Genomic DNA, 16,728 nt, shown 5'->3' with positions numbered 1-16,728 from the left:
ACGACACGCTTGTCCAAGTTAACTAAGGCAAATGCTTGAAGAAAGCGCTATTCCTATGACTGGGAACAAATATAGTTCGTAGACTCCTAGTTTATTGTCACTATGGGAAAATTAAATGTGTCATTGCTTCGGTATTTACAGAAGGAAGATTTTCGTGTCTTAATTGCTGTAAGTCATGTCAGGTTATGATTGTCAAATCTGTCACTTTTTGTTTACCCTATCTATTAAGAGAAAAGGCATGAAAATTCAATATAAACCATATCAAAAAAGGATCTCTTTTTATTTTTTTAAAACTTTTTAGTCCCTTTTTATTACCACATATCTTATAATATTGTTTTTATTTCTCTCCTTTTTTCTTGTGCTTTTTATTTTATTTATATATATACCTAAAGACATAAATTCCATGTTCTTTTCTGTAGTATTTGATTGTCTTCGTTATCGTTTATATATAAATACAACCACGTTAGTCCCTTTTTATTCTCTTTATTTGCATCTTTTACCACTACCTACATTATCATTGTACTTTTGCACCAGATTTGCTCACAAACATGTGCTTGTATAGGGAAACAGTCCCAACATCGACAAGTCTGAACCAAGACAAGTCCCAATCTCGACAGAGGTTGGTCCGAATCTAGACAAAGGTTGGTCCGAACATCGACAAAGGCTGATGCAGTTTTACAATAATTTAATCTTCAACAAATAATAAATGTCTTTTTGCAGTTCTATTCTCACTTCAAAAAATAAAAACCAAAGCTATTCACTGAAGTTTAGTGTTCAAATAAAACATTTTGCTAGCATAACAGTCAACCATATTTATGATTGTTACTTGTTTTAGCATTCGTTCTATATATATGTTGGGCAAAATATTGTTAGGCCTACATAAGCTGGGGAGTGCTGCATCAAATGGATAACAATATATTTTTGCGCAAATAAATCTTTTACATATAAATCGCTCATTTACTATGAAAATAGTAGATGGTAAAATAGTAAAACTGCTGTCGAGATTGGACCAACCGTTGTCGATATACAAACTCGTCGAGTTTCAAACCAGTCGAGGTTCGGACTATAAACCCTTGTATAGTATGTCATTTTTGATCATATTAAAATAAGGCATTCAAGATATAAAATTTGGTGCTACATACATTGTACATTTAATTCAATACTTTTTTTTATAAACTATTACCCAAGAGCTCTTATTGTATGTACCGCAGTGTTTTCATTCAAAAAGCGTGGAAGTGCCGACATAAATCGAAGAAACAATTGCGTTTCGTGTCTTGTATTTCGCCAGTGCAAGTACATAGAAGCAGTCTTGTTGAACTCTGGACTGATTAATTTATAATACAAGTTTTTTCTCTTTTATGCTCCTTTTGGGTCCAGTGTTAATGCTTCTTTTCAACAATCACAGCTCGTCTTGATACTTGTAAGCACTGTTTTAAATTATTGTTGTTTATTTTTTTGTCAGCAACAATCTTACTAATTAGTGTGTTTTGCAGGTTGAGATGGGAATGAGAAACCATGAGATTGTGCCCGCTCCACTTATTGCCTCTATTGCTGGATTAAGAGGTGGTGGATGCCATAAAGTTATAAATGAATTGGTAAAGCACAAACTTGTTTGCTATGAAAGAGGCGGTAAAAGAAATAAAGGTAATCATTGAATAATTTAGTAATGTTTACATTTACAGGAAAACTTAAATTTGGTCACACCATTTTCTTTGGTGAAACTCATTTGGTTATGTTGGTCAATAGCAGGCAGACTTAAGACTCTAGTTTTTAGGAGGCAAAGCATTCTGTTGTGGTGCTCCTTTGCGCTTACAATAACATGTAGAACTTGTTGTCTTTCAGTTGGTATCAAATTAATAGAACCTGCAACAATAAATTTAGCTGACAGCACTGGCCATGAGGCAATACATTGACTTTATGCCATAGTCAAACATTCCTTTTTTAAACTAGTAACCCATGTTGGAATAATATTAGCTACTGTGAATACCTGCAGCTGATTTTATTATTCAGAAATACCGCAAAGATGAAAAGTAAACATAAAACTGTCCCCAAATGTGAGAAATGTATCAGCCCATATAAATAGTGACTGACAAGATATGAAACTGGCAGTAGTACGCAAATACAAGACTAACAGTTGGTTTGACTGTTTTTGTGTTTGCTAATGTTCATCAGTTGCACTGTTTTTATTTGCCCCCTTTTGCAATTTTTAGTGATTTAGAGAGTTGAATTTTCTTTCTCATTGAGATTATTTACACTATTTTAATACCTTTTCTGGCCATCTAATTAAGACTTAGTTAATCCATATCAAGGTCACTGGGCCAACTCCTCTATTGTAATCTTGACATATAAGAGTGATCAAGGCTATTGATTAGTCGAGCTTGACAAAACGATGATCTAGCTGGTCTAGTTTATCTCTAGTCGACGGATACCGACTTACCAACAGCGGATATGATTATCTTGCCTTGAAGACATTGTCAGCTCGCGACAGCGTTGCATCGGTTGGAAACCAGATTGGAGTAGGCAAAGAGTCTGGTAGGTACTTCATACATTCAGGAATGGATTAGTGTATTTGTTGTGTTCATCATATGTAGGCCAGCTGCAGCTTTTTTGAAGGATTTATTTTTGTGACTATCATATTATGGTGTTGTAGACATTTATGTCGTGGCAAACAGTGAGGAAGCTCAGCTGGTTCTCAAGTTACATCGGTGAGTTTGGTAAATTGAGATCGAAAGCATATAGTTAGCTTTCCTATTTATAATTTTAATAAAAACATTATATTGTAGTTATGTATGAGCGAGAATTAATCCATGTTTCAAGATACCAATTTGAAGGTTCTCTAAACTCTGGTACTATAATAAGTAGGTCACTCGAAGACTTCCTGAGTACTAGAGTGAATGCACTCAGTGTCAAGCTCTTGTCTATTTTCAGGCTTGGAAGAACCTCGTTTCGACAGATTAAGAATAAACGTGACTACCATAAAGGTCGTCGAGGAGTAAACTGGTTGTATCTATCTCGACTTGCTGCCATCAAGGAGTTCTCATACATGAAAGCGCTTTATAATCACGGATTTCCTGTTCCCAAACCTATAGACTTCAATCGTCATGCCGTCATTATGGAGCTCCTGAATGGCACCCCGCTGTAGGTCTCCAGGTTTCTTATGAGAGTTATCCAAAAGTTAACTAGAGTCTGGTCCTCGCGCCCTATGGTATATGTTTTTGATTTGATGGTGTTAGAGTGCATCGCTCATAAAATACTTTGGTGTCTTTATGTGTAAATGTAGATGTCAGGTGAAGTCAGTGGACGACCCAGGAACTGTGTATACAGAGTTGATGGAGCTGATTGTCAGGCTTGCCAATGCCGGGCTCATTCATGGAGACTTCAATGAATTCAATCTTGTTATTGATGACAATGGTCGAGTGACAATGATCGACTTTCCACAAATGGTTTCCACGTCACATCCCAATGCTGACATGTTAGTAACCAGTGTTATACCCCAAAATAATAGTTTTGGTTTGCTGCAACTGCAAATATTTCATGCCAATGAAACTGGAACTCAAGTTCATAAGTCTTATGACCTTGATGGGCAACTTGTAAAATTCTAAGAAGATTTACTTCTTAAATTCAAAAGTATCCTTTTATTTTTAGGTATTTCAACAGAGATGTTGAATGTGTTCGTACTTTCTTTAAAAGAAGATTTGGATATGAGAGTGAACTATTTCCAACGTTTGATGATATAGAGTAAGTTATTTGGGAAGTAGCCAAATGTCTACACGCTTTACAGACAACTGCTGACAGGAGATGCGCCTAACTCATCGGTATAAACCAAACACCATTTTAACTGCAAGTTATTACTTGTAAAGTTTATATAGTAGTTGCGCATGTTGCTGTGTTACAGGAAGGAAGAGGAAATCGATATCGAGGTGGAGGCAAGCGGGTATATTAAAGACCTAGTTACTGATGGGCCTGACGAAGCAGAAGACCAGGTATTTTGACTTGCTGTTCTTCATTGAAAGTATCTTGCTGGCTCGATTCACTCTTATTTACTTCTATGTTATTTCGTATTCTCACTTGAAGCTGTATTATTAGAAGTGGTCTGCACATAACAAACCAGTAAGTGTCTGAAGATACTTGTGGTATCAATATCTTATACAGTAGAGGCTCATATAATATAAACACTTTTACGTAAATTTCACATGATGTAAAGAATTAATGCAGAGTTTTGCTTTGTATTATGTAAGAAATTCGCTAACATAAAGTCAGTGCATGTTCTCGAATTCAATTGAAATAATGAAAGTCCCATAGTAAACCATAAAATATCATTTTCTCTCTTGCCACACTTGGGAGAGAAAACAATGTATACGAGTAACTCTATAATATATCCTCGTACCCTACCTGCCTCGTGTGTTGTGAGAGATCGTCAGGCGTAAAGTAGTCAGGTCAGTGTAAGTAGCTGCACCTATAGTAGGTACCTATAGGCAGTCGATTGGTGCAGGTGTGAGTGTCGGTCTACCAATCTGAATGTCACGAGTTGGAGTCTCGTTGAAGGCTATTGTCTATCGTAGCCTCTAACCTTGCTTCAGACTTATTATAGTAAAGGTATATTTTTGTTTTACTTGGTTAGACATAAAAAAATTTTTCTTTACACCATAGACCTTGCTGAGTGAAAAAAAATTGATTTAAGGTGACATTAAAGGTGTGCAACTGTGTCCCTTAACATTAAATTACTGTAATCATGAACACTAAACCAAATTAGGGAGGTAAGAAAAAACAGAAACATTGTCGATACCAACCAATATTACTAGTTACTAAATTACTAAAGCTCAGTCCGTAAATTAAAACATGTTTAGTCTTTTTCATCGTTGAACAGCCAGAGTTGAGTTTGGGGAGATTTTGGAACAGATTAGACTATTGACATGTATTTTACGCTTTGTATAACATAAATTTCTATAACATAAACATTCTCATAATTGATTAGTTACATTGTATCAGCAACCACTACTTATTCCAATGCCTATGTAGGTATATCTCTAACAAAACAAAAAAAAATTATTGGACTTTTATATTGGCCACTGAACTTGTAAGATTTCATTGGCTTAGTATGGACAAATTAGTATGTACACATGAAAACACCTTGTTTTCCAACAGCTTGGTGACTGCAGATTGGAAGTTAATATCTCCTTGGGTCAGGTTTTGACTGAGATCTGTCTACTTTGTGAATAACTGCTATTAACCATATTCCTGTGCTAACATCATTGAGATAATGTGGTTTTTAATCATTAATGCAATACTACCTGTATTTAGTTTGGGTGTTGTTTTTGAAGACCAAAAGATAACATTGATTTCACAAGCAACCTGAAAGTGAGTTGTTTTTGTTAGTAAAAGCACAGCTGACTGTTTTTTAATTAAGTAAACATCATCCATAGTGTATTTTGTGTGTACATATAATTTGTCTTTGTGATCAATGTCTAGTATCACAAAACATTTATGTGCTTATAAAAGCACCTGCATTAGGTGATCCAGATCAATACTTAGTTGTAATAATTATTACTTGGGAAAATCTCATGAAAACTAATCATACAACGAAAATTTTCGTGTTATCTAGACATACTAGCAATCTATGGAAGCTGGATTAACACACTGTGTTCATATACATAGGTGGACATCGAAGACATGGATATGTTAGATTCAGCATTTGAATCGCAGCTCATGGTAGAGTCTGACCATTCAGACGATAAAGATGACACTGAATTCAGTGAACAGGCTTTACCATCTTCTGTCAACTTATGTGAAGGCGCAGAGGCAAGTAAGCCTTTGTCCCCATTAAGTGGCCACCAATCAGGGGACAATGTTAGTGACAGCAGTGATGATGATGATAAGCTGCCAGACACAGAAAATTCTAAACTAAGGCCGTTTAGGGATAATCCAAAACATGTAAATTCCCACATTTTAAGAAATGCTCGCAGAGAACAAGACACATATTCAGTATGCTCTGCATCAACAGCGACTTCCGTTGCCCCCGAGGTAATAAGGCAGCGAGTGAAAAAGCAATTTAAATCAAAAGAAAAGATCTTGCAGACAAGGAGGATACGGAAACATGGAGAATCAGCAGTGCAGACCAAGCTGAGGAGGGAAAATCAGTATGACGTGACAACTAGCTTAGATGCTGGCTGGTACTAGTCTGGGTGGATATCCTATATTTTCTGTCAGCTTGTGTTACCAGTATGCATGGAAAAAGGTAAAGAAGGAGGACTGAAATACCATATATATTGTATAACAGAATGCGGTTTTGCATGTTTATACATACGATTTAAGAAATGGCATACAATAAATTTGCTAACAACACATGAGTTGCATAAAGCAAGGTATTATATCAGATGTAAATGTAAAAGCATCACATAGAACAGCAACTATCAGCAGGTTGCCTGGAGAAGTCGTCTTTCACAATCTCTGCTCTTCTCTTCTAACTCATGCATGTAGTGATTAACAGCTTTCGTTAGCTTCTTGTGCAGCTGAAAGTGTGCAAAGTATTGTGACAGTTGCAGTGTGTATCACATGGCTCGAAGAATATTCTCATAAACTTCTCAATCTAAATAAAACACTAAGGAAAAATAATTCTGCGAGCCTGTAACCCAACCAGTATTAGCACGGTTCAGGTAAATTTGGTCGGGTCAACCATTTTACACGCATATGTTAAAATCTCATTAAGCTTTATCTAATAACGAAAATTGTGCTCATATCAGCATATGTATATATCGCAGTCGATAGCTAATTTTTCAGTATATTTAGTTATTTAACTAGGATATCAAATGTTCTTTATATGAGTCCCTGTTCTATCGTAACATCATAGCAAACACTTGCAAGTACATTTATGTTATGCTAAATCCTGGATAGTCTGTAACAGTGATGATTAGTGATAACATCGCCAACGATTCACTGTTAAAATATCTCAAGACTAAGATTAGCGGTCATGCAAACCTTTTACCTTGTCATCATCTGTCTATTTTCATAACAAGCCATCGATTTTTGCCCAATAATGACACAGTTTTAAATAAAAAATAGTAAAAAGATATATGCAGAAAACTCATGCAAAATGAACCGCAATTAAATTGAAGAAATCTTGTCATAATCTTGCCAGGTTGACCAGGATTCTCTACTTGGTCCAAGGCTGGTCTATAACGGTGTTCCATAGTAATTCGTGAGCAGTGGCTTACTGGCCAATAGTACCGTCTTGAAAACGAGGGGTTTCAAATATTTTTCTTTTTGAAATTTAAAAGTGATCTCTCAACCATTAACAAACAATGTGTTTTCAAATGAGTGCATAAAACAAGTAATGACATGGCTAATCAATGTTGTCACAAAATAAAAGGTCTGTAGTAAGCAATGAGGTGCAGAGTACTTACTTTCTCATAGTATGGATCATTCAGGTAACCCGCCAGCATATTAATTAGGAAATCGATAGATGTGTAAGGAGCACAAACGGATGCCGGCATCATAGTTCCAGTGAGTGGGCCCTGTAACATTACCTGACCTTATAAATCAGAGCATAAGACAGAAATGAAGGAACTATGTAGACCTTGTTGAATTTGTCTAATAGTTTTCTGGTGACTGTCCATTACTTCTCCCTCTTTACACTATTAGCCGATCAAATGTGTTGTGATGAGAATTCGCGCATCACCGAAGGCTCTCAGGAGACTCCTGTGACTGTTGAACGATCAGTCATGAGGAGTGATCAAAAGCAACAAAGTGCTGTGGCATCAACACAACCATTTCAAGTTGTATAGTGCAAAATCACCGTAATGCCATTTGAGGTAAGCCAAGCCAAACGTCATCAGTGACAAAAAGATTTATTTGATCAATCCCTAGTATAAATGAGGAGACTTCTGCAAGAACTAGTTCAGAAGAGAAAACACTCTTCCCCATTTGAAATGCAAGATTCCGGTGAGACAAAAATGTACTGATAGATACAGATCGGTAAATTTAGTCAGTAGTGAGTGCAACTAAGTGTATCACTTGTAGGAAAACAACAACCAGTCTGCTGTTTATTAATAACCAATATTATTTTGTTATTTCCAAACACCATCGTTTTTCAACATCTTTGGACAGCTTTTCATTAATCACTATTCTGACAAACTCGACAAAACTATGCAATGTCCGCCAAGAATTGCTGAGCATCTATAAGACTGTTGTGTATCTGTCTGTCTGTGTATCTAAGATGAAAATTATTGAAGGTAGACTAGAGTAAGTTAACAATCTAGAAGCACAAAGAGAAATTCTTCCTCTTAGCATGTCAGCTGACCCAATGTACCGACTGAACGCTTAAGGAAACTGGCCAAACACAAATAGTTAACAGAAAAGTAATAGGGCACAAGTGGTCCTCCTTGTGAATAATAACTATTATAATAATTATATAAATTATTATTATCATAAATAGTGAGCTATTTTTTAATAGCAATGAGCCCTGACTCAACCTCTACCTATAGATGCTGAATCACACATACGGCAAGTGTGTAAGCATACAACAGCGGTAAGCAGGAGCTGGTGGAATTACAGTCAAACCTCCACATGTTAAAGCCATTATGTGCTGGATTAGATATTTTTATAGGAAGACACTGATTCATTCCACAGCTCAAAAACCTAAGATTGCTTAGCGAATACTGTAGATAATTACTCATTACACTTAAGCAAACATTATACTATAAATTCCCGTCATACAGCCCACAACCAAAGTGATAATGGAAAAAGAAAGGGTACTGCCGGTTGAGAAATGCAATATTAGCAGTCAAATGGCACTGCAGTGCAATAGGAGAACTGCAATGGTAGCTGCAATGGGAGCTGTAATGAACTGGTTGTTATTATGTACAACAAACAACAATAATGAAAGGAAAAGATTATATGTTTACAACATGTATATCTCTCCCATGCAATAGGAGAAATGCAATATTAGAAAATGGCAAGCTGTTGTGTAATATACACAGGCTGGGGGCTGTATATCATTGGTCATAGCAACCAATATCAAGAAGTGTGATATTTATCTAGATTTCTGCATTTATATCTAAAAATTATGCTGAATTTAAAAATCTAAACAGATTTTAGCTGGTTGTCATAGAAACAGATGTATATCTATAAGAAAATGTAGGCCTATTACTTAATTTTGCAGATATTAAAAACGGCTTGGCAGTACCGCGATATTGGGTCCCGCGATATTGGGCACAGCCACAGTATCATCAACAAAATCTTTAGAAAAATAATAACAGTAACATATTGCATTGTCACTATATACTTCGATCTTGTAAATTCGAATGATTATTCTTATAACTAAATCTTATAATAATTTTATAAAATCGACTAATTATTCTTACAATTAAATATTGTAATACTCTTATAAGAACCGTGAGAAAAACATCATCGTCATTTCCTTTACTTTTACTGCTTTGGACATCAGTTGGAATACCAAAGTACTCATTATATGTGTCCAAAATGTCAGAGTCGGATATAATCGGCAAAAAAGAAACGATTACTTTTCAGTAATTCTACGTTAATTACAGAAACCTTCAGCAATTGGACAATGCCATAGACTGATGAAATGTGCACGTTTTTCTCATGAAATATGCACGACTTAATGGTTCTACTCTCTGTCACACGGCCTTATCGGCGTTTCGTTTGCCGGTCTTAATTTTGATTAAAAAACACTTGTCAAGTTGTAATGGCGATTTTAGGCCAAATTAATCTGTCTAGTTATGTATAATCCGATCAGATGGGTAAGTTTTAGGATATTGCAGTAAGTTTTCAAAGACTTGGTAACATATTTAGATAGGTTTATATGTGTTTTGTATCATTATTATACTGAAGCGACTCTACACAAAAATGGTTAAATTTTTTGATGTGATTTCGGTACAAGGGTTTGGTCACGGCTGTTGACGGATAATTTTTCGGGAGTTGTGTGCACACATGCATTTATAAAGCTCCCAAACATTTGCTTCGCTCGTGTTTGGTCGTGGGATAAAACAAGGGAAAAACTAAATGTGGAACTAAATTATATAAAAACTTATATTACAAATTCGGAGATTTTCAATGTTACTGCAGCTATCAGACGTGTGAGAGCAAGTGAAGGCAACCGGTAGGTTCCAGTGGTAGAATGAGTGATGGAGATACAGCGTGTAACAACTATTTTGACTTGGACTAGGAAAAGTTTACACTACCCTAACTTACGTATTTATAGGTCTTTTAATAAGTTTCACACAGTTTCACTTTCTTTTACAAAACTGCAATGTTTCAGAAAACTTAGAAATGATATTATACATTTCTCAGCATGTAAAATTAAATATTTGCTGAAAGTTCATCTTACATGCTGAAAAATTTGCTTGCAGGGGTGATAGTAAGTAGAGGTGTGACTGTATTTAGTTACGTGAATAAATGGTCAATGCGCCCAGTGACTAACCGACATCTGATAGCTAGACCTGTGTTTATAATTGTCAGACTGCGCTGAAGCTAAAACAAAATAGCACCTCAATACAGAAACCGTGATGGAGGCATAGAGTATTTGCTGTAGGTAAAAGGAAACAGACCTCGAGACCAAAACTCTCAAAGGTGTGACCAGTCAGAGCGTCAAGGTACTCAGCGGATATGTGAACGGCTTCCTCAATCATGTCACGTTGTGTGTAGACTCTCAGTAGCTCAGCTACATTCCTTCGCTGTATGCAAGCAATAGAGAGGTTTAGATTTGCGAAACATGAGCAGACAAATCAGAATAAAACTTACAAGTAATGGAAACATCGAATTAGTACCTAAAAACAAAATCATAAAATTTATTTGTTTGTCCAAATAACTCACTATCCTTAAGACTGGTCTACAATATATTGCATTGTATCAGCCGTAAGCTCACAGTATATTGGTGATCATTTGTAATCACATCGTTTATACTATCACAAACCCATCTATCTTTACATCAGCGAATAGTCTGCGACAAATTGTTCTTATTTTAAAACTATCGTGCTTGGAAATAAAAGTCATGCATTTTGTGACAGCCAATAACCATGGCTGAAGTGGTGCATATACCATGGCTGAAGTGGTGCACAGACCATGGCTGCACTGGTGCATAGACCATGGCTGAAGTGGTGCATAGACCATGGCTGAAGTGGTGCACAGACCATGGCTGAAGTGGTGGATAGACCATGGCTGAAGTGGTGCATAGACCATGGCTGAAGTGGTGCATAGACCATGGCTGAAGTGGTGCACAGACCATGGCTGAAGTGATGCATAGACCATGGCTGAAGTGGTGCAAAGACCATGGCTGAAGTGGTGCATAGACCATGGCTGAAGTGGTGCACAGACAATGGCTGAAGTGATGCATAAACCATGGCTGAAGTGATGCACATTGCATGGACTGTCGATGTATGTGCAATGTGCACCACATGACTGTCACACAAATGCTTCCACATTTCTGCGTTCACATTTTCCAGGAATAATCGCCAAGAGAAGACAACCTCAACATACTTCGGTACAGTGCGTAACAAGTTTTTATTAAGCGACGCCTACTTGCATTCAAATTCAAATTAACTGACAAATGGCATTCAGTTAAATATATAATGCTATGAGACTTATAGCTAGCAGCTTTTCATATCCGTTTAACAGTGGAATAATTGCAAACAGTAGGCTCATAAATTACTCAATAATCAAACTGTAAAGAACATTAAATGCAGTCAAACCGAGATACCTTTAAAAAGTATTTGTACAGTGGAAGTTGCCTGAGAGAGTACCTTGTAAGAAGCGATCAGCCACTCGGGAAGAGCAGCGTCATTAGCGAGCAGCTTATTGGCCACAGCTCTGTGGTATCTCGTGGAGACAAGCTCGTGTTTTTCAAGATGATGCCTTAGAATCCTCCACGCCTGGTCACAAGCACTAAGAGAAGACAACTCTATATCACACATGTGAACTACTTTACTATTATGTAGGAATAGAATGTTTGCACGATTTACGCAGCTCGATGAGGATGTTGCACACAAGCAAGAAAAAAATAGAATTTGGTCGCTTCTGACCTTAATTGATTCAATAGATCAAGCAAAATGAAGAAATACCTAGAATAGATTCCTTCTGCTGGAAGTTGGCTAAAAGTCAGCCACAGATTGGCCTCTTCCACATCCTCTTGTGACCTGTCAGAGTTCTGCTCTTTGCTCATCCGCAGACATCTGGCACAATACCTCATACATATAATGTATTATCAAACAAGATCATAAAGGGACATAAACCTTCTGCAAGCAATGTATTCAGCCCACCAACCAAGATGTCCTTATATAAAAAGTTGTATCTGTAGGATACAAGAAGAAAAGATAGCTGAATGTGCTATTTACTAATAAGAAAGAACCAAAGGTAGGGAGGGAGACATACTTCTGCTGGTAGATAAAATACCTGAAGGCTAGGCTTTCAAATACAGGGCTAAGACTGAGCTTGTATACAGAGCAGACTTGTATTGCCTCATCATACATGCCTGTAGTGCACAGGTGCCCTGCCACCTCCCCAGCATCAAGGTAGGAAGAACCTGCAATGTTGTATCTACCTATATACCCAGAGAGCGTATACACAGGATATGAATGATATAAATATAGCGTACACACTTAGGTATATAGGACAACGATGATGAGAATCTGGAGCTCACCAACTACTGAACAAGAGACTTGTATCGCTAGCTAAAACCAGATAAAGATAAAATGTTTCCATGAATATTGTGAACTACCATTTATCCCCGAAATTGTCAGAGATTTCATTCATTTTCAATCGCATAGCCAGCAGAAGACGTGTAGATTTTCAACACAAATTGCTACCCTGGTTTCATGATAACATTCCATAAACGCACTCATTGAAAGCAATTGCACTTGAAGCATACGAAGGAGCGTTCTTGAGTTTCTAATTAGGAAGCTGGTTTTCAGAACTTAGATGGAGTTTTCAGAACCTAGATGGAGTTTTCAGAACCTAGATTGAGTTTTCAGAACCTAGATGGAGTTTTTAGAACCTAGATGGACCATTCAGAACCTAGATTGAGTTTTCAGAACCTAGATGGAGTTTTCAGAACCTAGATGGAGTTTTCAGAACCTAGATGGAGTTTTCAGAACCTAGATTGAGTTTTCAGAACTTAGATGGAGTTTTCAGAACCTAGATTGAGTTTTCAGAACCTAGATGGAGTTTTCAGAACTTATATGGAGTTTTCAGAACCTAGATGGAATTTTCAGAACCTAGATGGAGTTTTCAGAACCTAGATGGAGTTTTCAGAACCTAGATGGAGTTTTGAAATCAAGTATTTTTAATGACCTGGTGGAAGGCATGGAGCTTTCGACCATGAATTGTGGATTTTAGTGTGAATTACGTGTGTGAACTTTCCATGAAATCGAGCAAAAGATGTGGATAGACACGCAAAGAAAAGGTATTTATAAGGAGGGGTGTTAGATGATGCAACCTATTGAGAAAACAAGATGCATAAGGATGGATTAGTAATAATTTTCGAAGCTCACACAAAAAGATCGAATAAGGTTTCTTTAAACTTTAAATTTAATAAAAATTTTAGAGGTCTAAAGGTGACAGCTTCCAGGGCCACAGGCTATACAGAAGCAATCGAAGCTATACAGAAGCAAAGGAAGTTAAACAGAAGCAAGGGAAGCTATACAGAAACAAGGGTGGCTATACAGAAGAAAAGAAAGCTATACAGAAACAAGGGCAGCTATACAGAAGAAAAGAAAGCTATACCGAAACAAGGGTGGCTACATAGAAACTATGAAAGCTATACAGGAACAAGGGAAGCTAAACAGAAACAAGGAAACTATGCCGAAACAAGGGTGGCTATACAGAAGAAAAGCTATACTGAAACAAGAAAAGCTATACAGAAACAAGAGAAGCTATACAGAAACAAGGGAAGCTATACAAAAAAAGGAAAGCTATACCGAAACAAGAAAAACTATACAGAAACAAGTGAAGCTATACAGAAACAAAGGAAGCTATACAAAAGAAAGGAAAGCAATACCGAAACAAGGGTGGCTATACAGAAAAAAGGAAAGCTATACCGAAACAAGGGAAGCTAAACAGAAGCAATGAAAGCTAAACAGGAACAAGTGAAGCTATACAGAAGCAATGAAAGCTAAACAGAGGCAAAGGAGACTGTTTGACAATGAAGGAATACTAGGGAGTAACAAAGGTTACCTGTGATGTGTTTACAGCCATTGCTGGCCAAGCGGAGTGCCATATTTAGAAGCATGTAATCTTTTTCAATGTCTTCGAGAGTTGATATCTTTATGTTGGCAGCTGATCCGACCTTATTTCCGCCATGACTTGTTCTTTTGGGAGACCGACCATATTTGGTCTACAACATGCCTCAGGGCATATAGTCTGACATGATTACAAAAACAAGGAAAAAAGAAATTCATGCATCTAAAACTCTATCATAACAAAGTCTTGAACAAATGATTAAACCTGAAGAGATAAGAAAGGGGTTATTAAAAAGGTGACCACGCGGCAACCAAAGCGCCGCTTTCGATGTCAGAAGCCTCGGTTGAATGAAGCAGTCGAACCGTAAAAGCTGACAACCAAACTGTTTCTGTCATGCTAGATTTTGTTCGGCTAGGCGTAACAGAAGTTCACATTTGATTGGATGACATATTTTAGCGAATGTCTGTTTTGCTTTACTGTTTCACTATCATGGTTCCTTCTGTTTCAGCAAAATGAATATGAGCTAAATATGAGTTGAGCTGAATATAAGCTGCTATCAAAAAATAAAATGTTACAAATGAAATCATGCGAGATTAACATCCTGAGTTCAGTTTGGAACCATGTGGCGCTTGTTACAAACTTCAGTTGCTTCAGCTGAGATTTATGCACTTTGGAAGTTTCATTTCAGCTGCAGTGTAGCGGCGCCCTAATAAAATAAAGGAGATGCGCAAATGTGACAGGAGTGCAGTTACCTGTGAAATTGAGGGAGCTATCCAGGCAGACTTGGGTTGCACGGATCGCAGAGCGTGGATACACGCTAGATAACACTTAGCCCTCTTCTGCAATGCATCCAGACCTTTCAGTTCATGCTTTATCCTCTCCGCACACTCATGCATTACATTCGCTGCTGCAATAGTGACAAGAACCGGCTATTACAACTAAGTGACCGTATAGACTGAGATTTGGCAACCGAATCATGAGACTATTTCACGTCCTTTCTCGTATATTCGATGACATCTGTCATTTACTTGAATCTAATATAGAAGACTCAGTCAAAATTTCCAGAACACCAGATTTGACATGTTCACAAAACCAATTAAAATAACTACAACAACATCACGTATGGGAGGAGGATGCGATAAAAGAATGAGTTAAAACTATCAGCCAGTGGTAGGAATAGTCTCATGCATAAAACAGAGCAGTGCATTATAACCTTTTCACTAAACTAGCTGACTTATGGGCAATGTTATGACACTTGCAATTTTTAGGTTGTGAATGAAATTGGCATTTTTCATTTTATTTTTTTCATATGAACCATATTTTTTATAAACCCATTTGCAAAAATACACCTCTTCTTACATATAACAAGAAAGACTGTAATAAACCTACAGAGAGCAAAGAACTTTCTACGCTTCACACAAATATCTCCTTCATCCCAACAAGACATCTGCGATAGCTCTGTTATTTCAATAAAAGTTATGTTTTATAAATGATTTAAGATAAGTGGTATTCTATGGCAACATAATCATCCATCTAAAAGGCTCAGTCTTCAGATCAGGTTTTAAACCACTTTTTGGAAAAATTTGAAGACAGCGAGTCATATTTCAATCTTATTGAATTCAACATAGAGAATAGTTATGATGACCCTGACAACCAATCCTCTCTGATACACTCGTCACTAAAGCCATGAAAACCACAGCAGCGACAATGAAAAATATTTAACGTAATTAATAATCAATGATTAATAATATTAATGTAATCTAGTCATTAGTAGTATTAAATTTTGGTGGAGAATTTACTACTGAAAAGTTTTGAGAGCAACTTCAATAAGATCAAAAAACAAGTTTTTGAGTTATGACCGAAATAGTGAACGTAAAACATATTGACAACTTTTTCACAATTTATTCGCCCATGAAGGGGCAACACTAAAAAAGTTGCCCACTAAAGGATCAAAGGCAGTGTCACAAACCTTTACAAAGCCTTTACCTTTAGTCATATGCATAGATTTACCTCATTGTTCTTGAATGAAGCATGATACAAATGCACTCTCTGAAATCAACTAGTGACGTAACAAAAGACCTCATCATCAGAAGGCCTAATAGCGGTGAATAGCTCCTTGTGCAAACCCTAAGCCTAGCAAATGTTCAAGACAGCACTAGAAACAGTGATACGAATGCAAAGCGAGAGAGCAGCATCTCACCGCTGAGCAGGTCACCCTTGGTTACGTGAAATGCGTACAACAGGTCATAGTAGTTCTTGATGCTAAGGTCGACAGATCGGGCCTTCCCGTGTAGTAGAGACACAACAGATGAGTGCATGTCCTCTTGTGTTTTGAGGTCCTTGTATGAATATGAAACCAGGGTGTTTAGCTCTCCGTTCTCACATAATGCTGTCAGAAACTGACTAAGGCAATCCATCTTCCTGTCACGTAGAACATATTCTATGCATCAGCAACAACACTAATCATGAGCTAATTATATAAAATAAGGAAACACCTAAGATACTTTCATGACATCCGATACACTGAATTGCACCACC

The 16,728-nt window shown here is 37.0% G+C and overlaps 2 protein-coding genes across 3 annotated transcripts in view; one reads left to right on the top strand and one right to left on the bottom strand.

Moving 5' to 3' along the window:
* The first annotated feature begins 21 nt into the window (after window positions 1-21).
* LOC137385406 (serine/threonine-protein kinase RIO2-like) lies at window positions 22-6,333 on the top strand. The gene is made up of 9 exons (XM_068071860.1): window positions 22-168; window positions 1,494-1,644; window positions 2,419-2,532; window positions 2,651-2,705; window positions 2,929-3,138; window positions 3,281-3,472; window positions 3,646-3,738; window positions 3,896-3,983; window positions 5,656-6,333. Exons 1-9 carry the CDS (start codon window positions 103-105, stop codon window positions 6,175-6,177), a joined length of 1,491 nt encoding a protein of 496 aa, XP_067927961.1. The 5' UTR covers window positions 22-102; the 3' UTR covers window positions 6,178-6,333.
* LOC137385405 (nuclear pore complex protein Nup160-like) overlaps window positions 6,245-16,728 on the bottom strand; it is a 48,291-nt gene continuing 37,807 nt past the window's right edge. For both annotated transcript variants that reach the window (XM_068071859.1, XM_068071858.1), the window contains 9 exons: window positions 16,391-16,611; window positions 14,943-15,097; window positions 14,185-14,344; window positions 12,406-12,535; window positions 12,075-12,185; window positions 11,757-11,898; window positions 10,566-10,691; window positions 7,401-7,511; window positions 6,245-6,509 (listed from right to left, as the gene is read on the bottom strand). In XM_068071859.1, the coding sequence (XP_067927960.1) occupies window positions 6,411-6,509; window positions 7,401-7,511; window positions 10,566-10,691; window positions 11,757-11,898; window positions 12,075-12,185; window positions 12,406-12,535; window positions 14,185-14,344; window positions 14,943-15,097; window positions 16,391-16,611 (1,255 nt within the window). In that variant the 3' untranslated portion in view covers window positions 6,245-6,410. The remainder of the gene's footprint in view (window positions 6,510-7,400; window positions 7,512-10,565; window positions 10,692-11,756; window positions 11,899-12,074; window positions 12,186-12,405; window positions 12,536-14,184; window positions 14,345-14,942; window positions 15,098-16,390; window positions 16,612-16,728) is intronic.

This window comes from Watersipora subatra, chromosome 1, assembly GCF_963576615.1.
Source record: "Watersipora subatra chromosome 1, tzWatSuba1.1, whole genome shotgun sequence".
Taxonomy (NCBI): Eukaryota; Metazoa; Bryozoa; class Gymnolaemata; order Cheilostomatida; family Watersiporidae; genus Watersipora; species Watersipora subatra.
The sequence above is the reverse complement of the archived record's forward strand: the minus strand, read 5'-3'. Positions and strand labels throughout refer to the sequence as shown.

Coding starts and splice junctions, on each gene's coding strand:
- LOC137385406 (XM_068071860.1), top strand. CDS start 103: ATGGGAAAATTAAATGTGTCATTGCTTCGGTATTTACAGAAGGAAGAT. Junction 3,139..3,280: donor CTCCTGAATGGCACCCCGCT/GTAGGTCTCCAG, acceptor GTGTAAATGTAG/ATGTCAGGTGAAGTCAGTGG. Junction 3,739..3,895: donor CCAACGTTTGATGATATAGA/GTAAGTTATTTG, acceptor GCTGTGTTACAG/GAAGGAAGAGGAAATCGATA.